General features: G+C 42.5%; 2 protein-coding genes and 1 long non-coding RNA gene across 6 annotated transcripts; 1 reads left to right on the forward strand and 2 right to left on the reverse strand.

Moving 5' to 3' along the window:
- Positions 1–3,903: 3,903 nt before the first annotated feature.
- Positions 3,904–9,321, reverse strand: LOC110508501 (myeloid-associated differentiation marker homolog). 2 transcript variants are annotated; one of them, XM_021589058.3, is made up of 2 exons: positions 8,922–9,321; positions 3,904–5,984 (listed from the first exon to the last, which is right to left on the reverse strand). In XM_021589058.3, exon 2 carries the CDS (start codon positions 5,848–5,850, stop codon positions 4,969–4,971), a length of 882 nt encoding a protein of 293 aa, XP_021444733.1. In that variant the 5' UTR covers positions 5,851–5,984; positions 8,922–9,321; the 3' UTR covers positions 3,904–4,968. The 2 variants fall into 2 exon arrangements, with proteins under 2 accessions (XP_021444733.1, XP_090081476.1); XM_090225350.1 differs by having other exon boundaries at positions 3,904–5,876; positions 8,922–9,051.
- A 1,319-nt stretch (positions 9,322–10,640) lies between these two features.
- Positions 10,641–18,890, reverse strand: LOC149970714 (uncharacterized). Its single transcript, XR_016492822.1, has 2 exons — positions 18,588–18,890; positions 10,641–12,307 (listed from the first exon to the last, which is right to left on the reverse strand). It is a non-coding gene; the product is annotated as an uncharacterized LOC149970714 (long non-coding RNA).
- Positions 18,877–24,977, forward strand: LOC110508502 (peroxisomal biogenesis factor 19). 3 transcript variants are annotated; one of them, XM_021589061.3, is made up of 8 exons: positions 18,877–19,272; positions 21,242–21,339; positions 21,565–21,727; positions 23,326–23,411; positions 23,572–23,745; positions 23,877–24,035; positions 24,127–24,171; positions 24,283–24,977. In XM_021589061.3, the coding sequence occupies exons 2-8, from the start codon at positions 21,304–21,306 to the stop codon at positions 24,367–24,369; spliced, it is 750 nt and encodes a 249-aa protein (XP_021444736.1). In that variant the 5' UTR covers positions 18,877–19,272; positions 21,242–21,303; the 3' UTR covers positions 24,370–24,977. The 3 variants fall into 3 exon arrangements, with proteins under 3 accessions (XP_021444736.1, XP_021444735.1, XP_090081478.1); XM_021589060.3 differs by lacking the exon at positions 18,877–19,272 and adding an exon at positions 20,220–20,388; XM_090225352.1 differs by lacking the exon at positions 18,877–19,272 and adding an exon at positions 20,294–21,011.

Here is a 24,977-nt window from a genome sequence, read left to right on the forward strand (position 1 = left end):
TATGAAGGAATAAGAATTTGACTTTTACAGTGAGGAGTAGTAATGTTCTATAGAAAATGTTAGAATGACAGTGAAGTGTCCATTCTCACCTGCCCTAGATTTGTTGGGCCATTCCCCTTTGAACATGTCCTTCAATCTCTACCGACGTCACACTTTACCAAAATCCCCCAGAGGAACCAATGTGATTCTGGGTGTTTCTGTGAGTTCAGTCGATGTAGAGATTGACTGGCACTTCTAGAAACCAGGAGAGAGGAACGAGAAAACAAATACATAAAACAGTACCAGTCAAAGGTTTGGGGACACACCTACTCATTCAAGGTTTGTCTAACAGTTTTTGCTTTGTCATTGTAGGGTATTGTTTGTAGATTGATGGGGGGAGGGGGGAGCTACAATTTAATCAATTTTAGGATAAGGCTTTAACGTAACAAAATGTGGAAAAAGTCAAGGGGTCTGAATACTTTTCGAATGCACTGTATATACAGAACCAGTCACCTACTCATTCAAGGGTTTTTCTTTATTTGTACTATTTTCTACATTCAAAACTATGAAATGGAATCATGTAGTAACCAAAAAAGTGTTAAACAAATCAAAATATGTTTTTCTTTTTTGATTCTTCAAAGTAGCCACCCGTTGCCTTGATGACAGCTTTGAACACTTGGCATTCTCTCAACCAGCTTCATCAGGTAGTCACCTGGAATGCATTTCAATGTAACAGGTGTGCCTTGTTAAAAGTTCATTTGTGGAATTTCTTTCCTTCTTAATGAGTTTGAGCCAATCAGTTGTGTTGTGACAAGGTAGGGGTGATACACAGAAGATACCCCTATTTGGTAAAAGACCAAGTCCATATTACGGCAAGAACAGCTCAAATAAGCAAGATAAATGACAATCCATCATTACTTTAAGACATGAAGGTCAGTCAATCCAGAAAATTTCAATAACTTTGAATGTTTCTACAAGTGCAGTCGCAAAAACCATCAAGCGCTATGATGAAACTGGCCTTCATGAGGACCTCCACAAGAAAGGATTACGCAGAGTTACCTCTGCTGTAAAGGATAGGTTCATGAGAGTTACCATCCTCAGAAATTTCAGCCCAAATAAATGCTTTACATTTGTTTATCTAGGCAAGTCAATTTAGAACATTCTTATTTACAATGACAGCCTACCCTTGGGAAACCCAGAAGACGCTGGGCCAATTGTGGAGTGCTCTACGGGACTCCCAATCACAGCCGGTTATGATGCAGCCTGGATTCGAACCAGGGTGTCTGTGGTGACACCTCTAGCGCTGAGAGGCAGTGTCTTAGACCGCTGCACCACTCGGGAGCTCTGCTTCACAGAATTCAAGTACCAGACACATCTCAATGTCAACTGTTCAGAGGAGACTACGTGAATCAGCCCTTCATGGTCGAATTGCTGCAAAGAAACCACTATTAAAGGACACCAATAAGAAGAAGAGACTTGCTTGGGCCAAGAAACACGAGGAATGGACATTAGAGCGGTGGAAATCTGTCCTTTGGTCTGCACAGAGTAGGTGAACGGATGATCTCTGCATGTGTTTCCCACCTTGAAGTGTGGAGGAGTAGGTGTGATGGTGTGGGGGTTCTTTGCTGGTGACATTGTCAGTGATTAATTTAGAATTCAAGGCACACTTAACCAGCATGGCTACCACAGCATTCTGCAGCGATACGCCATCCCATCTGGTTTGCTCTTAGTTTCAACAGGACAATGACCCAACACACCTCCAGGCTGTGAAAGGACCAAGAAGGATTGCTGTCTCTGGCTCCACACCCACTCACGCCTGGCCAAAATACAGAACTGCAGACCTGAATGTGCCTCAGAAAAAGCACAGCGGGGAGGCGTCGTTGTATTCTCTGCCACAAGAAATCCCCCATCACCTGCACTACTTGTGCTGTTACCCTCTGCTTCACATCACACCTAACCTGGATGACACTAGGCCAATTGTGCGTCATCCCACAGACCTCCTAGTCATGGCTGGCTGTAACTGAGCCTGGGCTCAAACCCAGAGTCTCTGGTGGAACACTGTGATGCAAAGCCTTAGACCACTGCACCACCCGGGAGGCCTTAGTTCTATAGATTTTGATAGAAACTTACCTTTAACCTTTAGATTTAGATTTAATTTTGTTGAAATTATATCCATCAATCCCAGGCGCCAAACATATTGCTTCCCTATAGTTTTCAGTCACAGGAATGGGCATAAGTATTCTTTGTGCACATAACATGCTTTCAGAAATGGCCATATTCTGGCATGGTTAAACAACTGAGGTTGAATGGCAAGAGATTATTGTTTTTCAGTCCTTACCTGTTTCTTGGTGCTTTGCGCTGTAGCTGAGTTTGTATCATGGCTTCTGTGTTCAATGCATCACACACACAGACACACTGATCAGTACAACAGTAGTTCTACACAAGCCTGTCATGATGAGAGTAGATTTGCTCCTTCAGCTGCATGGTCACTTCAACCAGGTCTATCCTTTCTTGGGGTAGGACAATCCTTGGGAGAGTGGAGGTGAGCTGCACAGTAAGAGGCCAGAGACACCAGACAGGATCTGATTGCTTTGAGCTGACCAATGAGGCAAAGATCAGATGCCACATCTCCAGCTCCATCATATGGGCAGCTTTGACCAGAGGGAGAAGCTTTAAGTCCTCCTGTCTTCAGTTCCTCAACCAACTCAGCTAAAATGGTGTTTCTCTTCAGAATTGGTCTTGGAGTGAAGGTCTGTCTGCACTGAGGACAGCTGAAGATCTTTGAGGAGTCATCTTCACCCCAGCACCCCCTGATACAGCCCGTACAGTAGCTGTGTCCACTGGGGATAGCTACTGGTTCCTTCAAATTGAGTAGCAGAATTGCTCTCTATCCGAGGACCTGTTTGTGCCATTCTCTACCACAGAGGCAGAGGGAGATTGCATCAACTTCTCTGGAGCAGACTGTGGCATCTAATTTATAAACCAATATATACAGTGCCTTGCAGTTCAGTTTTTCAGTTTTTGATTTGTTAAAAAAGTTAGAAATATCCAATAAATTTTGTTCCACTTCATGATTGTGTCCCACTTGTTGTTGATTCTTCACAAAAAAATACAGTTTTATATCTTTATGTTTGAAGCCTGAAATGTGGCAAAAGGTTGCAAAGTTCAAGGGGGCCGAATACTTTCACAAGGCACTGTATAAGGCAGCAACCCACAACCACACCTCCTACAGCAGTTTGGGATGTGGGTGGGATGCTACTGTGTGTGTGTGTGTGTGTGTGAGTGTGTTTTGAGAGAGATCAGGAGAGAAATTGAGAAATAATCTTGGTGTTAATGGTTTACTTTTATAACGAACAAGGACTGTTGCGGAAAATTATAATCAAGTGAGAGAGACTACCTTGTTTTCTTCTTGAGGCAATGAGTTGTGGGTCGCTCCTCTTTTCAGTTTTCTGCAGCTAGCAACTGGAAGGAGTTCAACAAACACTTAAACTGGACAGTTTTATCTCAATTTCTTAATTCAGACTCAATCATGGACACTCTTACGGACAGTTGTGGCTGCTTTGTGTGATGTATTGTTGTCTCAAACTTCTTGCCCTTTGTGCTGTTGTCTGTGCCTAATAATGTTTATACCATGTTGTCTCTACCATGCTGTGTTGTCACGTGTTGCTGCCTTGCTATGTTAGGTCTCTTTGGTCTCTCTTTATGTAGTGTTGTGTTGTCTCTCTCGCTGTGATTTGTCCTATATGTATATTGTATTGCAGCTAGAGTGGAACCATTCCTTTAAAGAAACACAGCATTAGTAGATACAGAAATGTCTTAATATTGTTAAGCATTAACTATTAATATTAAACAACTGAAGTAAATATGTAATTTATCTCTCACAAGTAAATAGTTACAGACACAAGAAGTGACTGGCACACAGGCTTTAATAATATATCACATGACTTTTATTGAACACTGGATTATATTCTCCCAAAACACTGATGTGGTAGGCACATTCTCAACAGGCACAGTGGAATAAAAAAAAAAAAACGAAACAAAGGACATGTCATGTATCAGTAACAGCAGGAAGTAGAGCCGAAGACAATGCCGCGAAAAGATCTCCCTCTCTATGACAAAGTGGACATTCTCGTCCACGAGAGCAGACTGACACAGTAGTACAAACCAATGGGCCAGATTAAGGATAATACATGTAACTAACAACTTACTTTTTTATTCTAAGATGTTTTTTTTTAGAGCTCATCACCGACAGGAAATGAGTTATAGCAAACAAGTGTCAAACAGTAAATGCGCATTACCTTTTGAATATATTCTTTCAACATAAAATAAACTCTTGACCAAACAGCTTGGCAGAATATGAAAAATATATATATAAAAAAAAAAAAGTGAAAACAGGAATATAAAATCACCAAAAAGCTAGGCTAACACAACTTAACATGAATTCCTAAACTTTCATTTTTTTCAAACTTTGGAGCAGTGTACACATTTTCTACATCTTTTCTTGTTTTCTTAACTCCAAACTAGGTAGGTGTGAGTTGTTCTGTAAACTAAATATTACATCTACTAACAGTATTGCATCATTTCTAAAAAGCCATGCTTATAAAAAGACCATTCAAAGTTAAGATGTAACTATAGTAACATCAACATACTCAATAAATCCATCCTGTCTATGGAACACTGTGTGTGTTTGTGTGTCAGATAATCAGAGATAAAACTAAAAAAATTTAAAAAAAAGATCTGGTCCATCTAATCTGAGTTCTTGGGTCCATAACACCATCATTGTATAAGGATGTTTTCCTTTGCATGAAATACCACAGCAATCCCCTCAATGTATAGTCCCTCTCTGGGTGAGTAGGTGACCTCTGTCTGAACATTGATATATAAATGACGCAAAATACAGTAAGCAGTTTATTTCGTTACCTCTTCATTTCTACTCCTCAACCTCTCTCTACATTGTAATCAAATCAACTACCTCCCTCTTCCTTCCTCTTACACAGTAACAAACACCAGTCGGGCAGAGTAGATCAGGTCTGCCAGGTAGAGCACAAGGTTGACTGCGGTGAGCACAGCCACAGCCATCTGCCTGTCCCAGTCGCACAGCCCTGCATATCTGCCACAGCCATAGGGCCTGGAGGATCCCCCGTGCTTCTTGTCAAACTTAAAAATGGGCCAGATGATGGTGGCGGAGAGGTACATGGCGACAGCCAGAACGGCGTAGGCGGACAGGAAGCGGGCAAAGGGGAAGGGCAGGCAGCCGGTGCACTCACAGATACACAGCACTATAATGGCCGCCGACAGGATGAAACAGATGCAGAAGACGGCCAGGCACCACCTCAGTGCATCGTGTGAGTCGTAGGACACTGGGTCGCTGATGAAGACGAAGATGACGCAGGCTACAAAAGTCTCACACACCTTGAGCAGACCCGGGGCGGTGGCCATGTAACCTGCTACCTCTCCTGGCCTGGCTTTGCTGATGCTCACCTCACAAATGTAAGCGATGGTTGCCAGGCAGGAGAAGACGGTGGCCACAATGCGGTAGTTTTGAGTCTCGCTGCGGTAGGTCTGACCCTTGAGGAAGTAGAGGGGGAAGATGATGGAGGCAGAGAGGCAGAGCAGGGAGGCGTAGCAGGCAAAGGTGATGGGGAAGTTCTTCCAGGAGACAGGGGCACGGGTCTGCAGGCCAAACAGCTCCACCAGCAGCACCAGCAGGGTCCCAGCGAAGCTGAAGGCCCAGCAGAACACACACCAGTCCCCTGTGCCATGGGAGAGGTTGGCCCCATGGACGGTCACAGCAAAGGCCACACAGGAGAAGACCAGAGCACACAAACGCACCCAGAACAGGGGGTTGGAGTGCACCACTACTATCGGCATGATGGGATATGGATGATGCTTGACAACTAGAATGGGTTAGAATAAAGTGAAAGGCTGAATAGGCCGGAGAGGAGATATTTATGTGGAATACTGTAGGACTACTGTTCTTGGTGCATCGGGTGCAGAGGGATCTTCTAAGGAGACACAGAATTGAGAGCAGCTTCAGTAACAAAGAACAAATTAACAGAATGCATTCATATAAAAACAATGAAGTTCTAATGGCAAGTCTTGATTCCATTATGGTTTTCATAAAACATTCGTGATGGTGTATCATATTTGATGACATGAGGGCAACAGTTATATTTTCTTTCCAATATCTCCTTGTAAATGCAACATAATAATGGGTGACAATACACAAAAGTTTATCAATTCAATCATGGATTTCGCATTTTAAAAACCATGTACAGTTGAAGTCAGAAGTTGATATAGACTTAGATTGGTGTCATTAAAACTTCAACCACTCCACAATTTTCTTGTTAACAAACTATAGTTTTGGAATGCCGGTTAGGACATCTACTTTGTGCATGACACAAGTCATTTTTCCAACAATTGTTTACAGACAGATTATTTCATTTATAATTCACTGTATCACAATTCCATTGGGTCAGAAGATTACATACAATAATTTGACTGTGCCTTTAAACAGCTTGGAAAATTCCAGAGAATTATGTAATGGCTTTAGAAGCTTCTGATAAATTATGTCAATTAGCCTGAGTCAATTGGAGGTGTACCTGTGGATGTATTTCAGGGCCTACTTTCAAACTCAGTGCCTCTTTGCTTGACATCATGGGAAAATCAGTTTTAATAACTCCAACCTAAGTGTATGTAACCTTCCGACTTCAACTGTATAAGAGGATGTGAAAGTATAAGGTTCCTTCTTTTCATTTTCATTCTCTGAGAAGGCTTTATCAGCTGAGGGATTCCTGTTCTAAAAGTCAGTGAGTCAGTGTCACTGGACATGCTTTTACCCCGCACCCCCGCTTTTCAGACAGGCGTGGTGCTGAGAGACCCCCACCCGAACTCACAGCCAATCTGTCATCGGTCACTAACAGTCTCATTATCCAGAGACACTCAGGCCTGGGTAACTATTGCTCCCTCCCACTCCCCCAAGCCACTCTCTCCTCCAGTCCCCTCCACAAATGGTGAAGAGTCCATGCTCCCAGATTACATAACGTAGGAGGGACTAAAAGAGACACACCTGTTTACATTAACAAAATGTCTTGTTCAAACAGCAGGGGACAGAGAGTGGGAGCAAGAGGGAAGGGATATGGATAGAGAGAAATAGAGGAAACAGACAGATGAATAAAGATGTTAAACTATGGACAAACTCAAAGTGAGAGTGACCAAAGCAGTCAGGCAGAACAGGCTAGTTGAAGTAAGTAAAATGGGGAAATCCCTGTGCCTTAATCTCAGAAAGGCACACTTTAAACACAACTATGAAGAGGAATAGCAGAACAGTGAGTCACCTCCCTCTCTCATTCTCTCTCTCTCTCTCGTGCACCCTCCCTCTTGTAAGATTTTCCAACTCGTTGATTTATCCCAGCTATGCAGACTACTGCCGAACTGCTAACTGAGTCAAAAGGTGCCAAGTCCCCTCTCCCGATCTCTCTTTTTTTATATTGGACTCTTTTACCTTCATAAATCTCTCTCTCTTTCTGTATCCCTCTCTTTTTCTGTCTCTCTATCAAAGAGAAACACTAATCACGTAAAAAGAGAAACACTAATCACGTAAACCACTTAAAATAAACCTATGGGAGGAAGTAGTGGAAAAATCCATCCACTCCCAGCCATTACTTGGTACTTATGAAATCATGTTAGGAAAATGGGTAAGCCACCTTTTAGGGGGTGGCATGGAAAAGACAGCCTTTCCTTTAGAGAGGTGCTTAAAATAGGCTCATAGGCTCACACATAGCCTGGACAGGAGGGGAAACAGGAAATACAATAGCATACTTTTGCAGTCACACACACACAAGCTTGAGGGTGAAGAGGGCAGGCTCAGTGTTTGTTTGAGGCAGGGGTCAAGAGCGTTGTCATGACACAACATGGTTAACTCGATTTCACCCTTAATCCAGATAAAGAGCCATAGGCTCCCAGACTGCTGGGTATAGACACAAGGGACTAGTCTGTCAGCTAATGATCCCACAATGGAGGGAGGGAGAAAGGGAGAGAGGGAGAAAAAGTGAAATAGAGGCACAATACAGTGATGTAAACTGTAGACACTGAATACCGTAATATTGAGATATTTTAGTCACTGAGGATGTCACAGAAATACCCTAGGCCATGATGTACTGTATTGTTAAAACCAACGTGTCCAAAATGTCCACGTTGTTTCACCATGCTCCATAGGTGAGCTGGTCAGATGCAACAATATAGGGGGAAATGTTTGTGTTATAACAAGTGTTCTGATCAATAGTAGGGACTATAGGAACGCCTGCACCCACATTCCCACAAACTACCAGAGCCCTCATAATCAAAATATTAATCTGAAATCGTTTCACTACTTTCCTGTTATTCTGACAGCCGTAGCCTACTGTTATCCTTCCGTTATTCTGGTTGCTCATTGACAACCACAGTCTGGGGTGGGTGTGACGCTCAATTGTGCCGCGCCCTGGAGTTTCTCAGTGTTAGAACAAAACGAGTGTATCCCCCCATCAAGTCATTCATATGAGGCAAAATACATTTGAATGGCAAAACAGTTTTACAACACTGCAGAAGTTATTTTCGTGACTATCCCTGTGTCCAAAATACTTCTAGGCTATTTGATGTGCAAAAGGGATGTTTCAATTGCATAGTGTAGAAAGCTGACTCTGAAAGATAAACAACAACAAAAAACTGTAAAAGGCATGCAGTTAGGACGTGTTTAAAACTATAAAAGGCATGCAGTTAGGACGTGTTTAAAACTATAAAAGGCATGCAGTTAGGACGTGTTTAAAACTATAAAAGGCATGCAGTTAGGACACGTTTCAACTGGTTGTACAATTTGTAGTCATCGTGTTGAGAAAAAAAAAACTCTCGAATAGACCTCTATATTTCACAATCTCAAATATAACACTGTAACCAAAATGTATTACCTTTGTTACGTTGTGGCTGCAATATCCTCAGTTTCTCTCAGGATCTCCAATCGAATGGGAGTTTGCAAGCGTAGCCCTCCTAGTCCGTTCTCCCTAGTCATAGTAAGAAAAGCACATCCACCCAGCTCCCCGCCCAGTGCAAACCAAATTAGGTATCAAATGTCGCCATCATCTTTCTACTGCGCGCCATCCCACCCCTCCTCCACGCAAAATTGCACTCGACTAAGTAGGCTAGTTTCTAAGATGAATTGATTGTACGTTTTCTGTAGGCTACAAGTGTGTTGCCAAATTCTAGAAGTCTGGATCTGTGCGTCCATCAATAGGTCAGTATCTGAATAATCACTATATTAACAACCCGATATACACAGTGCCTTCAACAAGTATTCACACCCCTTTAGATGTTCCACATTTTGTTGTGTTACAGCAAGCCTGGGCATTTTCCATGGAGGGCCACATTAGAATATATTTTTGGCATTGCGGGCCAGAATCATATTACAGGATTATACATCTTGACAGATATATCTACTATAAATGACATCCAGATATGCTACTTATTTTACTTTTTTAACATGCAGAAATAAACCACATCCATTTTCTCCTTTTGGTAGATGGGTAACAAATAAAAAGCAGACATTGAATATCCCTTTGAGCATGGTGAAGTAATTAATTACACTTTGGATGGTGTATAAATACAACCAATCACTAGAAAGATACAGTCGTCCTACCTAACTCAGTTGCTGGAGAGGAAGGAAACCGCTCAGGGATTTTACCAAGAGGCCCATGGTCTTAAACAGTTAGAGTGTAATGGATGTGATAGAAAACTGAGGATGGATCAGCAACATTGTAGTTACTCCACAATACTAACCTAAACTACAGAGTGAAAAGAAGGAAGCCTGTACAGAAAACAAACTATTACAAAACATGCATCCTGTTTGTAATACGGCACTAAAGTAAAACTGTTAAAAATGTGGCAAAGGAATAAACTTTATGTCCTTATGTTTGGGGCAAATCCAACACAACACATCACTGAGTGTGATGAGTGTCAATCTTCATATTTTCAACCATGATGGTGGCTGCATCATGTTGTGGGTATGCTTGTCATCAGCAGGGACTGGGGATTTTTTTTAGGATGACAATAAACAGAATAGAGCTAAGCATAGACAAAATTCATGGAAGAAAACCTGGTTCAGTCTACTTTCTAGCAGACACGGGGAGAAAAAAAATAACCAGCAATAACCTAAAAGACAAGGCCAAATATACACTGGATTTGCTTACCGAGATGACATTGATTGTTCATGAGTGGCCTAGTTACAGTTTAGACTTAAATTGCCTTCCAAATGTATGGCAAGACTTGAAAATGGCTGTCTAGAAATGAACTAACTTGACAGAGCTAGAACAATTTTTTTAATTTTTTGCAAATATTATACAATCCAGGTTCTTAGAGACGTACCCAGAAAGACTCACAGCTGTAATCGCTGCCAAAGGTGATTCTAACATGTATTGACTCAGGGGTGTGAATACTTAGGCTGAATTAGATATTCTGTATTTCATCGTCAATCAATTTGCAAACACTTCGAAATACATGTTTTCACTTTGTCATTATGGGGTATTGTGTGTAAATGAGCGAAACAAAATCTATTTAATCCATTTTTAATTCAGGCTGTACCAACAAAATGTGGAATAAGTCAAGGGGTATGAATACTCTCTGAAGGCACTGTAAATTAATGAAAATAATTACAGGTTTATTAATTCAATTGATTGTCATTTAGTTATTACAGTTTCATTTGGCATAATGGTTCATATTTATAGCAGGCAATGTCCTTCAAATGGTATAATATTACATCTGTAACCTATAACAATATGTTATCAGTCAATGGCTACCAAGAAATTATTTTGCAGGTACTTCTTTGTTGTCATTGACATTATTTGTATATGTTGCTAAGAAACAGAGACAGTTCCCATGGAAACCACTATTTATTTACTCCCCTAATGACTACTTTCTCAGAAACAGACTGAAGGCATCTGAAGTTTTACAATGCCGCACCACAAGTATGCAAGCACGCACACAACACACTCTCTCTCACACACACACACACACACACACACTGGTGCCTGTTTTCAAATAAGGACTATGTCCACGAGCCCACAAGAACACCTGAGCCCTATACTACTAATGTAATTTAAAGTTTAAAATTTAAAGTTTTATTGTCACGTGGCACACAAGTACAGTGAAATGCCTCTGGCAAGTTCAACTTTGGATTTCAAATATACATTTAATTTAACTAGGCAAGTCAGTTAAGAACAAATTCTTATTTACAATGACGGCCTACCAAATAGAAAAAGGCCTCCTGTGGGGATGGGGACTGGGATAAAAAAGAAGAACATATAGGACAAAACACACATCACAACAAGAGAGACACCACAACACTACATAAAGAGAGACCTAGAACAACAACATTGCATGGTAGCAACACCACATGACAACAACATGGTAGCAAGACAACATGACAGCAGCACAACATGGTAGCTGCACAAAACATGGTACAAACATTACTGGGCAGAGACAACAGCACAAAGGCAAGAAGGTAGAGACAACATTACATCATGCGACGCAGCCACAACTGTTAGTAAGAGTGTCCATGATTGAGTCTTTGAATGAAGGGATGGAGATAAAACTGTCCAGTTTGAGTGTTTTTTTGCAGCTCGTTCCAGCCACTAGCTACAGCGAACTGAAAAGAGGAGCTACCCAGGGATGTGTGTGCTTTGGGGACCTTTAACAGAATGTGACTGGCAGAACGGGTGTTGTATATGGGCTCCCGAGTGGCGCAGCAGTCTAAGGCACTGCATCTCAGTGCTAGAGGTGTCACTACAGACCCTGGTACGATTCCAGGCTGTATCACAACCGGCCATGATGGGGAATTCCATAGGGCGGCGCACAATTGGCCCAGCGTCGTCTGGGTTAGGATTTGGCCATCACTGTAAATATGTATTTGTTCTTAAAATCAAATCAAATTTATATAGCCCTTCGTACATCAGCTGATATCTCAAAGTGCTGTACAGAAACCCAGCCTAAAACCCCAAACAGCAAGCCATGCAGGTGTAGAAGCACAGTGGCTAGGAAAAACTCCCTAGAAAGGCCAAAACCTAGGAAGAAACCTAGAGAGGAACCAGGCTATGTGGGGTGGCCAGTCCTCTTCTGGCTGTGCCGGGTGGAGATTATAACAGAACATGGCCAAGATGTTCAAATGTTCATAAATGACCAGCATGGTCCAATAATAATAAGGCAGAATAGTTGAAACTGGAGCAGCAGCACAGTCAGGTGGACTGGGGACAGCAAGGAGTCATCATGTCAGGTATTCCTGGGGCATGGTCCTAGGGCTCAGGTCCTCCGAGAGAGAGAGAAAGAAAGAGAGAATTAGAGAGAGCATATGTGGGACGGCCAGTCCTCTTCTGGCTGTGCCGGGTGGAGATTATAACAGAACATGGCCAAGATGTTCAAATGTTCATAAATGATCAGCATGGTCGAATAATAATAAGGCAGAACAGTTGACTTAACTGACTTGACTAGTTAAATAAAATACAAATGTGGAGGATGAGTGCTGCAGTAGGTATCCCAGATAGGGGGGAGTGAGGCCTAAGAGTGTTTTATAAAAAAGCATCAACCAGTCAATCAATCAAATTTATTCATAAAGCCCTTTTTACATCAGCCGATGTCACAAAGTGCTGTACAGAAACCCAGCCTAAAACCCCAAACAGCAAGCAATGCAGGGATAGAGGCACAGAAAAACTCCCTAGAAAGGCAGGAACCTAGGAAGAAACCAGGCTATGAGGGGTGACCAGTTCTCTTCTGGCTGTGCCAGGTGTAGATTATAACAGTACATGGCCAAGATGTTCAAACACTCATAGATGACCAGCAGGGTCAAATAATAATAATCACTGTGGTTGTAGAGGGTGCAAAAGGTCAGCACCTCAGGAGTAAATGTCAGTTGGCTTTTCATTGCCGATCATTCAGAGTTAGAGACAGCAGGTGCGGTAGAGAGAAAGAATAGAAAACAGCAGGTCTGGGACAGGTAGCACATCCGGTGAACAGGTTAGGACAGTTGAAACTGGAGCAGCAGCGCGACCAGGTGGACTGGGGACAGCAAGGAGTCATCAGGCCAGATAGTCCTGAGGCATGGTCCTAGGGCTCAGGTCCTCCAAGAGAAGAGAAAGAAAGAGAGAATTAGAGGGAGCATACTTAAATTCACACAGGACACCAGATAAGACAGAATAAATACTCCAGATATAACAGACTGACAGCATAATTACTGGAGGCTGAGACAGGATGGGGGGGGGGAGACACTGTGGCCCCGTCCGGCCATAACCCCGAACAGGGCCAACCAGGCAGGATATAACCCCACCCACTTTGCCAAAGCACAGCCCCCACACCACTAGAGGGATATCTTCAACCACCAACTTCAACCAGCCGAGTATAGCCTACAAAGAACTCCCCCACGGCACGAACCCGAGGGGGGCGCCAAGCCAAACAGGAAGATCACGTCAGTGACTCAACCCACTCAAGTGACGCACCCCTCCTAGGGACGGCATGGAAAAGCACCAGTAAGCCAGTGAGTCAGCCCCTGTAATAGGGTTAGAAGCAGGGAATCCCAGTGGTGAGAGGGGAACCGGCCAGGCAGAGACAGCAAGGGCAGTTATTCGCTCCAGTGCCTTACCATTCATCTTCACACCCCTGGGCCAGACTACACTCAATCATAGGACCTACTGAAGAGATGAGTCTTCAATAAAGACTTAAAGGTTGAGACCGAGTCTGCGTCTCTCACATGGATAGGCAAACCATTCCATAAAAATGGAGCTCTATAGGAGAAAGCCCTGCCTCCAGCTGTTTACATATAAATTCTAGGGACAATAAAGAGGCCTGCGTCTTGTGACCGTAGGACAACGACCCCAAGCAATAGGACAACGACCCTAAGCACACGGCCAAGACAACGCAGGAGGGGCTTCGGAACAAGACTCTGAATGTCCTTGAGTGGCCCAGCCAGAGCCCAGACTTGAACCTGATTGAACATCTCTGGAGAGAACTGAAAATAGCTCTGCATCAACGCTCCCCATCCAACCTGATAGAGCTTGAGAGGTTCTGCAGAGAAAAATGGGAGAGACTCCCCAAATACAGGTGTGCCAAGCTTGTAGCGTCATACCCAAGAAGAAGAAGGCTGAAATCGCTGCCAAATGTGCTTCAACAAAGTACTAAGTAAAGGTGTCTGAATACTTATGTAAATATGATATTTTTGCTAATTTATAAAAAAAATTAAAAAAAATGTCTAAAAACCTGTTTTTGCTTTGTCATTATAGGGAATTATGTGTAGATTGATGAGGGAAAAAACTATTTAATCAATTTTAGAATAAGGCTGTAACCTAACAAAATGTGGAAAAGGTCTGAATACTTTCCGAACCGTAAATGGATGGGAGAGCTTCCTACTGCCTGAGTTATGTGACTTTATACCCTGCACTCTTTGAGAGAGGTAGTTAGCATGCCAAAGATCCTCAGAGACACCAATAGTCCTCAGCCGGCCCACAAGAATGGAATGGTCTACCGTATGAAAAGCTTTGGCCAAGTCAATAAAAATAGTAGCACAACATTGCTTAGAATCTAGGGGCAATGGTGACATAATTGTGGACCTTTAAGGTTGCAGTGACACATCAATAACCTGAGCGGAAACCAGATTGCATAACAGAAAGAATAGAATAGACTTTAAGAAAGCCAGTCAGTTGATTATTGACACGTTTTTCCAACACTTTTGATAAACACGGCAAAATAAAAATTGGCCTTTAAATAAAGGACAAACTGTGGCTGCCTTCCAAGCAATGGGAACCTCCCCAGATAGGAGAGACAGGTTAAAAAGGTCAGAGATAGGCTTGGTGATGATAGGGGCTGCTACCTTAAAGAAGAAAGGATCTAACCCATCTGACCCAGATGGTTTTTGGGGGTCTAGTTTAAGGAGTTCCTTTAGCACCTCGGACTCAGTGGCTGCCTGCAGGGAGAAACTTTGTAGCGGGGCAGGGGAAAAAATAGTGAGGAGCATCGGGGCTAGTCACATTAGAAGGGGTAGGAGATGAGGAAATGTTGGACGGGAAATGAGGCATGGCTGAGTCAAATAGGAATCCTGACTTAATGAAGTGGTGATTAAAGAGCTCAGCCATGTGCTCCTTGTCAGTAACAACCACATCATTAACATTAAGGGACATGGACAGCTGTGAGGAGGAGGGTTTATTCTCCAGGTCTTTAACCGTTTTCCAGAACTTCTTGGGGTTAGACCCACAGAGAGAGAACTGGTATCACGAAAACGGCTCACCTTTTCTGAGCACCAATTCAAATCAGATTCCGTCCCTCTTGCAAAAATTGCATCCTTCATTTGCAGGATACAACTGATTCAATATTTTGAATCTGTTTTTGTGAGCTAAAAAATAGTAACGTTAAAATCACATTACACATTTTGTAATGACAAATGCATTTGAAATTTCATGCACAGTAAAACTTTTGTATGACTTATTATTTTATTTATAGGAGTGGGGAAAAAGGTTTTTGTGCATTGATAATATCATGACTTGCCAGTCCTGAGATGGAGATCGGGCGTGCCGGCTAGGCTAAGGTCTTAAGACCCCCTCAGTTTTATGATGGTCATAAATACCTTCCCTTGCCAAGCAGTATGGAAGGAGAGACCTAAGTAGAACAAAGGATAATCTCCTGCCAAAACTCCTGCATCCCCAAAATTTGAGAATTAAACAATATTTCTATTTGTTAGAAATGGTCAGCGGAGACTAAAATAACCCTCAAGTTAAATTTGTTTTTATGTTGCGACACCACGAAAGACAGTATAACCACATAACTGTGTCTCTGTCTACACTTCTCAATTATGAGGTTTACATCTGAATGTTGTATAAAATGAATGATTAAGTCTCAGAATACTTTTGAAAATATAGAAATGTAACTAAAGTCTTCTAAATTAGAAAATGTTTTTTAACGTAAAGTTTATCCAGTCAGTAACCATGCCCACTTGAGCACAGACATTATGCCAAACATAATGGAACACCCTTTTCCCCCAAGTGTTTAAAAGGACTTGCTGAAGAATTGACATATTAGACCAGTTACGTGCAGCACCAACTGAATACGTTACAAATGGTTAAGAAATCTACCACTCTATAGACCAAGCAGACTAAGGCGTGAGCCAGATGTTGCAAAATGGTTTAAAACTACAACTCCACCAAAGGACAAGACCAGAGAATGTGAGAACGCTAGTCCCAGCGTTGAAATGGTTACATCTACAGAACAAGCCGAATGTTGCAAAATGGTTATAAACTATCGATCACTACAGAAGAAGCAAATCCTAGATGTCGCGTTGTCGGTCTGCAGCTGAAAACATACGTAGCCCAGGAAGAGAACACCGGCAACCTCTGAAGCATTCTAACGAGATCCAACTCTAAGAACTACTGTACAGGGTATGTCGAAGTATCAATTCTTATCACCACCACGACTTCTACCTAAGGACATGGTGATCTCTGGTGACTGAACCAGAGTCATACACCCAACATCTCCGAGACCAAAGGATTTCGACGATCAAGGCCAGCTCAATCGTAAATATATAAATTGCATTCTCTTTTTCCAAATGAGCAGTTATTAGAGTGCTTAAGATTTTGTATTTTCGTGAGCGCTGCTTCCCAATGTCTGATAGAGTAACTCCTTTGTCTCCCTTTCTCCCCCCTCCTCTCTCTGAATTTGCCACCGCGTTATAACCACTGTCCTGTTTTGTTAGTCTTCTAGAGACTTTTTACTGTATGTTGTTAGTGTGTATTCTGTAATTGTTTAATTAGTTGGTAAATACATAATTGACCTAATTTGTGTATCGCTGATTCATCCATAAAGTAGGGTTCGTGCAGACTACAAGAAAGTACGACGTTCAGAATGTCAAATGAGGTAATAATACATTAATAAGTGACTGTCGATAAGATATGAAAATATCTGAAGAGAGTTAAATTTGGGAAATAGTAACTCTAAACATCATTTTCCCGTGGTGCCCCGACTTCATAGTTAATTAATGTTTACATGATTAGTTTAATCATGGAATAATTACACAGATAATTGATTTGATAATATAACAGTCTTCACTTTAATGATAGTCAAGACACGACAATAACCACACCAAAGCACAAGCTAATAAAATAAAGTCCATTTTACATGATAGCCTGCTGAATTTGCAAGACAACTTTTCTTTCATTTCGATTTTGGCACAAATGAAAATGTGCTACCGACTTGCCCATGGATTGATGTTTCAGCTATAGAAATAAGAATACATAGAAAGGACATCTCCACTCAAGTCAATGATGACGTAATGGGTGGACTGGCTGCCATTTTGAGTGTACCCATGCCAGGAAGTTAAAGCAGGAAGTGTACCCTTCAATCTGTGCTGTGCTATCAGAGCATGCGCAGACCAGCTGGATGGTGTGTTTACGGACATATTCAATCTCTCCCACCATTGTTCCTGTACCCAAGAAGGCAAAGGTAACTGAACTAAATGACTATCGCCCCGTAGCACTCACTTCTGTCATCATGAAGTGCTTTGAGAGGCTAGTTAAGGATCATATCACATCCACCTTACCTGCCACCCAAGACCCACTTCAGTTTGCGTACCGCTCCAATAGGTCCACAGGCAACACAATCGCCATCACACTGCCCTATCCCATCTGGACCAGATGGAATACCCATGTAAGAATGCTGTTCATTGACTACAAGCTCATCATTAAGCTTGAGGCCCTGGGTCTCAACCCTGCCCTGTGCAATTGGGTCCTGGACTTCCTGACGGGCAGCCCCCCCAGGTGGTGAAGGACCCACAAGGGTCCGTGCTCAGCCCCCTCCTGTACTCCCTGTGTAACCGGTGTGAAATGGCTAGCTAGTAAGCGGGGTGCGCGCTAATAGCGTTTCAATCGATGACGTCACTTGCTCTGAGACCTTGAAGTAGTTGTTTGTTTCCCAGTTTTTGTGGAGCGATAGGTAACGATGCTTTGCGGGTGTCAGTTGTTGATGAGTGTAGAGGGCCCCTGGTTCAAGCACAGGTAGGGGCGAGGAGAGGGACGGAAGCAAAACTTACCTGTTCACCCATGACTGCGTGGCCATGCACGCCTCCAACTCACTCATCAAGTTTGCAGACGACACAACAGTAGTAGGCTTGATTACCAACAACAACGAAACACCCTATAGGGAGGAGGTGAGGGCACTCGGAGTGTGGTGTCAGGAAAACAACCTCTCACTCAACGTCAACAAAACAAAGGAGATAATCGTGGACTTCAGAAAACAGCAGAGGGAGCACCCCCCTATCCACATCGACGGGACAGCAGTGGAAAAGGTAGAAAGTTAGACTACTTTTATCAGTATATTCGACTCTATTTACTCTTAGATTCAGAAATGCTAAATAGCATCTAAGTAGACATCATGCAAGATTACAAATTCCTGCATGCTGCTGCACGTCATCTCTAGATGACACCTGCTAACAGGTATTGTGTCACTTAAAAACTTGCCCAAGCCAGTTTACAGAATTGTCAATTTAAAGAAATGTAGACAATTTATTAATTGCTACATTTACGCTAACATTAGATAGTTAATCCAGAGATTCATACCTTTGCCTCGATTCAGCAGTCTCGTCCAGATCATCATGGCGCTTTTACTTCACGATAGCCACATTAGCAGCTAATTAGCATTATTTGTGTGGGGGTAAATAGACTAATATATTTATAAGTCAACCTTGTAAATGTCTCTCGGACAAGTTATCAAAACGCCACTCCCAAGTAAGCCTTCACGAAACACAGCCCTTTAAGTGTTTCTAAAATCCCCTATGGAAAAAACGATTGGAACCATTTCCCGTTTGACCGCGAGGTTTTATGAGTATTATGACCCATACTGTGTGACACTATTGTCTCAATGAAGAGTTTGGCTTTCGACAAGCAAACGCAGTTACAAGCCTGCTAGGAGTTATGCTGCGTTCAAAACTGGGAACTCTGGAAAAATACGAGGTCAAGTCATGACGTCAGTGATCTTCAGGTCCGAAAGTTGGAGCTCAAACTCAGTTCCCGAGTTGGAATTCCGAGTTGGACGACCGTTCAAATCGATTTTTCCCAGTTTTCCATTTTTTTTTCTCGAGTTCCCAGTTGTTTCGAACACACTGAAGTCGGACATTTCCGAGTTCCCAGTTGTTGTGAACGCGGTGCACGGACGAGCAATATCCACGGTCAGAGCATGGTAGAAGGGGACTTTCTAAAAACACGCCACTTCGATACATCTACAACCAAAGTGACTTTATAGCAGGTTAGGAGAGCATTTTCGCCAACCCTTTTCCTAACCTACCGGTATGTGATATTCATCATTAGGGTGGATAATTGTTGTTTCACATTCAGGCATATACTGCTTTTTACATTTCTTGAAGGTCATTTTCCATTCTCTCATGCCTCTTAGTGCTGAGCGATTCGTGCTTTTGAGGTCGGCTCGATTATTTAAAAAAAATAATGGGTTTTGATTTCGGCTTTGATTATTTGCATTGAATGCTGTATTCAACACAGAATAAAACCATCAATAAAAGTCCCATGATGGTAGCGACTGCCCATTTACTGCTTATCATTTATTAACCATAATTTATTCACATTACTTTAATAAAATATTTCAGTTGTGTATATTAGGCTACATTTGTTTTATTTGATGACAATTATTTAATTCCAAGTCATCACCTCATCTCTATACAGCTGCCGCCTTTGCTGTCTGACAAATTCACTATTTTGTAGTTCTTCAAAGTAAATAACGCATACTTTAATGATTTCTGAACTATGAATCACTTAGATCATGTATTTTCAGGTCTCTCCGTACGTAGCAGGTATAAAAGAAAAACAGCGGATAAATAGATGTGCAATGGATAATGGTCATTGTATGCCATCGCAGGTGCTCCGAATGTTTTGTGTATAATTTGTCATCTCTGTCACCTCAAATAACATGACGTCTGAAAAGGTCCAGATGACACCAAAGAATGGACATATTCACTGATTTGGAAAATAATTGATATTCATTTAGGATTTACAGATTAACCTTAAATGGTATGAGCTCACTGGTAATACTAAACATTTACATTTGAATACGATTAAACAGCTAAAATGATGGGATGTATTACATGTATTGAACAATTCTACAAAGCTGCTATTCATATTACATTTTTGACTATCTATGATTTGACATTCATCACTTTGGAACGAATGGGTTCTCCCTCCCACTGCAAAACCTAGCTGTGCCGCGTTCAGAACAAATAGGAACTGTGAACTCTGACAAAACATTTTATACTCACGTCATTTTACTGCGTCTACGGCACAGTTGTTTGGATAGAGAAGATGGCTTCAGGGTCAGCCGGACAAGACACAGAACTGGATGAGTTATTGGACAGTATGATTTTACATTACTCCCTGAGTGAAGTGTGATTGTTATCAATCCTGCCAAAAGATGCATTCATTCAAGTATTGTGTAAAACGTGGATCAACGCGCCTTGTTAGCTAGCTAACTTTAGCTAGCTTAGATGGTGGAATTTGGTTGGACCTGCATGCCAAGTCCAAAACGAAAGCCAGACATTATCTCACAAAATCTCATGCCTTTTGCTGTTTACAACGGGGTCATCATTAGCATTTCAACGCTACCGCAGTAAATATGATATCATAATTTGTCGTTCGCTTTGACCCCGATTTGACAGAAATAGAACGGCATCAAATGTGGTTGCAAGTTCAACTCAAGCTGCCCTTGAATTATTATTATTTTATTTTTTATGGTTTACAGCTAGTGTGATCTGGATTGTCAGACAGCTCTGTCATTGTTTATGTCAACTGGATAACCAATTTGAATTCATAATGTATTGCATACTAGTAACCAATCCCACTTTGTATAGCCGGCTGCTAGACTAGAGACTACTGTTATCTTAATAGCAGGAATGCAATTACCATATCATAATCTGACGTTTTTAATAATTCCAGTAGGTTGGTGAAGTTGTACTCCTAACATCAGAGATGGTAATGGTGGTAATGTATAAAACAATTGGGTTTCTGAAGTAGAAGTAGTGACCTCATCATACTGAGTTTGATAATCAACTAATACATGACTGTATTGCACATTGACCCCGACGTTGAAGAGTTGACCTTTGTCCTCTAGCTACCTGCTCAATCTCTTCACCTTGTCTTGACCTGCTCCTGCTAAATGCTGATAACTGTGCCACAACATCTCCACTTCTACTGTCTTTCCTCTATTAAAGGTGCGCTCGATGACTTTGAGAAGACAAACTCGGCCACCTTGGGCCCAGCCCCTGCTGCTGCCATGGCTCCCCCACCAGCCAAGGGCAGCGAGGAGAAAGTAAGTGAATCTTTTCCCTGGTTTCTAGAATGTCCCCTAGCTTCACCAATTGCCTGGTGCTTGCTTATAAGAAACTCTGGTTGTTGGTGTTCTGATTGTGGTACAGAAGGTATCTTTCAGTGTCTCCTCAATGTCTGTCAACCCTTTCCTATACATTTCTATCTGTGAATGGGGGAAGATCAACTGACCAAGAGTTTGTTTACCTGTTGATGCAAATCTCTCTAGCTCCCTCTACTGGAGGACAGTCAGTTCTTCGAGGCACTGTTTGAAGGTGAGATGGCCTCTCAGGCAAAGGAAGAGTGGGAGAAAGCCATGACTGAACTCGCACAGGAAGAACCTGAGCTGCTGCAACACTTTCACAAATTGTCAGAGGCAGCAGGGAAAGTTGGTAAGCATCCACATATTTTCAGTTCTGTTTTTACGTGCCCGTCTGTTTTTATCCATGGCAGTTTTTTCCCCCGTGTTTTGCGGAGATGTATGTATGTATATATATATATATATATGTATGTATGTCTGTGTATATATATATATATATATATATATATATATATATATATACTGATCAAAAAATTAAAGGGGACACTTAAACAACACAATGTAACTCCCAAGTCAATCACACTTCTGTGAAATCAAACTGTCCACTTAGGAAGCAACACTGATTGACAATAAATTTCACATGCTGTTGTGCAAATGGAATAGACAACGGGTGAAAATTATAGGCAATTAGCAAGACACCCCCAATAAAGGAGTGGTTCTGCAGGTGGTGACCACAGACCACTTCTCAGTTCCTATGCTTCCTGGCTGATGTTTTGGTCACTTTTGAATGCTGGCAGTGCTTTCACTCTAGTGGTAGCATGAGACGGACTCTACAACCCACACAAGTGGCTCAGGTAGTGCAGCTCATCCAGGATGGAACATTAATGCGAGCTGTGGCAAGAAGGTTTGCTGTGTCTGTCAGCGTAGTGTCCAGAGCATGGAGGCGCTACCAGGAGACAGGCCAGTACATCAGGAGACGTGGAGGAGGCCGTAGGAGGGCAACAACCCAGCAGCAGGACCGCTACCTCCGCCTTTGTGCAAGGAGGAGCAGGAGGAGCACTGCCAGAGACCTGCAAAATGACCTCCAGCAGGCCACAAATGTGCATGTCTGCTCAAACGGTCAGAAACAGACTCCATGAGGGTGGTATGAGAGCCAGACGTCCACAGGTGGGGGTTGTGCTTACAGCCCAACACTGTGCAGGACGTTTGGCATTTGCCAGAGAACATGGTGTGGGGTGGCATTTCTTTGGGGGGGGCGCACAGCCCTCCATGTGCTCGCCAGAGGTAGCCTGACTGCCATTAGGTACCGAGATGAGATCCTCAGACCCCTTGTGAGACCATATGCTGGTGCGGTTGGCCCTGGGTTCCTCCTTGATGCAAGACAATGCTAGACCTCATGTGGCTGGAGTGTGTCAGCAGTTCCTTCAAGAGGAAGGCATTGATGCTATGGACTGGCCCGCCTGTTCCCCAGACCTGAATCCAATTGAGCACATATGGGACATCATGTCTCGCTCCATCCACCAACGCCACGTTGCACCACAGACTGTCCAGGAGTTGGCGGATGCTTTAGTCCAGGTCTGGGAGGAGATCCCTCAGGAGACCATCCACCACCTCATCAGGAGCATGCCCGGGCGTTGTAGGGAGGTCATACAGGCACGTGGAGGCCACATACACTACTGAGCCTCATTTTGACTTGATTTAAGGACATTACATCAAAGTTGGATCAGCCTGTAGTGTGGTTTTCCACTTTAATTTTGAGTGGGACTCCAAATCCAGACCTCCATGGGTTGATAAATTTGATTTCCATTGATAATTTTTGTGTGATTTTGTTGTCAGCACATTCAACTATGTAAAGAAAAAAGTATTTAAGAATATTTCATTCATTCAGATCTAGGATGTTATTTTAGTGTTCCCTTTATTTTTTTGAGCAGTGTATATTTTGTTTTACAGGTACTGATGTAGCTTCCCAACAAGAATTCACTTCCTGTCTCAAAGATACCCTCAGTGGATTGGCTAAAAATGCAGACAATTTACAGGTAGTTCAGATGATTATAATTTGGATGTTTTGTAATAAGTAATGAAAGGTTTGGTTATTACCACGCTTGGACAATGTTCTGAAAATATTGACCATTGGTGGAATGCCGCTTTTTTGTACTTCAATGCATTTCAGACTGTTCTCGTGTTTTTATTAATCAGAGTGCAGGATTGGCTGGAGAGGATCTGGCAAAGACTCTGGAAGGGCTGGATTTGGATGAGAATGGAGAGCGGGACGGGCAAGATGGAAACATCCTGCCGATCATGCAGTCCATCATGCAGAATCTTCTCTCCAAGGAAGTGCTCTACCCGTCTCTCAAAGAAATCACTGAGAAGGTTAGTGTGTGTTTTTTCTTGGCTTATGTTTGGGTTTTCCCTCAAATTATACTTTTTCATATTTTTTATATACCTTGCCCTTTACCCAACTTTCTAACTGGATAACTGATTGTCATTCACTCCTCATGCAGTATCCTGAGTGGCTGAACAGCAATCGTCAGTCCCTCCCCCCAGATCAGTTCCAGCGCTACGAACAGCAGTACAGGGTCATGGGAGAGATCTGCAGCCTGTTTGAGAAGGAGGGAGATGGGGAGAATAGCTTTGAGAGCATTCTGGAAATCATGCAGCAGGTGAGACAAATGTGCATGAACTGTTGGTTGTCATCCATACTGATGGTTTCCTGTGTATGGATATTGATTGAATTATTATCTGAATTTTCAGCTACAAGACCTGGGCCAACCACCCAAAGAGCTGGCTGGTGAATCAGTATGTTTCTCCTCTCACTTGCTCTCTCTTTCTTTGTCTACCAACCTATCTTTATTAGTGCAGCTGTGGAGTAACGTTAAATTGATCGCCTTATCTGTTTTCCCCCATCAGCCACCTGGTCTAAACTTTGACCTGGAATCCTTGAATCTCTCAGGAGCCTCTGGGACTGGAGCTGCAGATCAGTGCTCGATCATGTGATCTCAGAGCAGCCAGTTCAATTGATACACAGGCTAGGGCCGTGTGCAACCGGGCTGACGAGGGAGGACCATCAATCACTATAGCAGAAGGACAAGGAGGAGAACGAGACTGTTTGCACTGCTCTCCTCCTAACATATGTTTCTGTGTCAAAATAGAAGAGCACTGTGAAGGGTGGCAAAACAAACCAATGTGACCACACCCTTCGGTAACTCACTGATCATTACATAACTGTTTTTAAGTCAATTGCTTTGGTTTGTCATAATAGGCTCTTCCAGGTCATTTATAGTACAGGTAGTACCATTCCCACGTACAGCTCAACTGACTAGCACTTGACTTATCTGGCAGTTTTTACACTCACCACTGTTTAGCCTAATGAGTACTGAAACTGGTTGAACTGCCCTGTTGGTTAAAACAGTGCCTTGCACATTTTTCTTCAGAATTTGAGAATGTTCATTACTGTTATGAGTCTTACAGCAGGGATATTAGGTTTCTCTGTTGTAAGAGTTGCTGGGTGAAGATTGAGTTGTATCATGGGGCTGCATGCCTAACAAAGGTTGTTGAGTCAGTGTCACGGTTCCACTCATCAATAAAGTAACACTAACACCTCG

Source organism: Oncorhynchus mykiss, chromosome 28 (genome assembly GCF_057628025.1).
Source record: "Oncorhynchus mykiss isolate SJ-2025 chromosome 28, ASM5762802v1, whole genome shotgun sequence".
In the NCBI taxonomy this organism is placed as follows: domain Eukaryota; kingdom Metazoa; phylum Chordata; class Actinopteri; order Salmoniformes; family Salmonidae; genus Oncorhynchus; species Oncorhynchus mykiss.

Bases quoted from the DNA above. Each gene is read 5' to 3' on its own strand.
- LOC110508502 (XM_021589060.3), top strand. From the start codon at position 20,337: ATGGCTTCAGGGTCAGCCGGACAAGACACAGAACTGGATGAGTTATTG. The intron at 20,389-21,241 runs GTATGATTTTAC...CCTCTATTAAAG, and splicing joins ACTGGATGAGTTATTGGACA to GTGCGCTCGATGACTTTGAG. The intron at 24,172-24,282 runs GTATGTTTCTCC...TTCCCCCATCAG, and splicing joins AAGAGCTGGCTGGTGAATCA to CCACCTGGTCTAAACTTTGA.
- LOC110508501 (XM_021589058.3), bottom strand. From the start codon at position 5,850: ATGCCGATAGTAGTGGTGCACTCCAACCCCCTGTTCTGGGTGCGTTTG.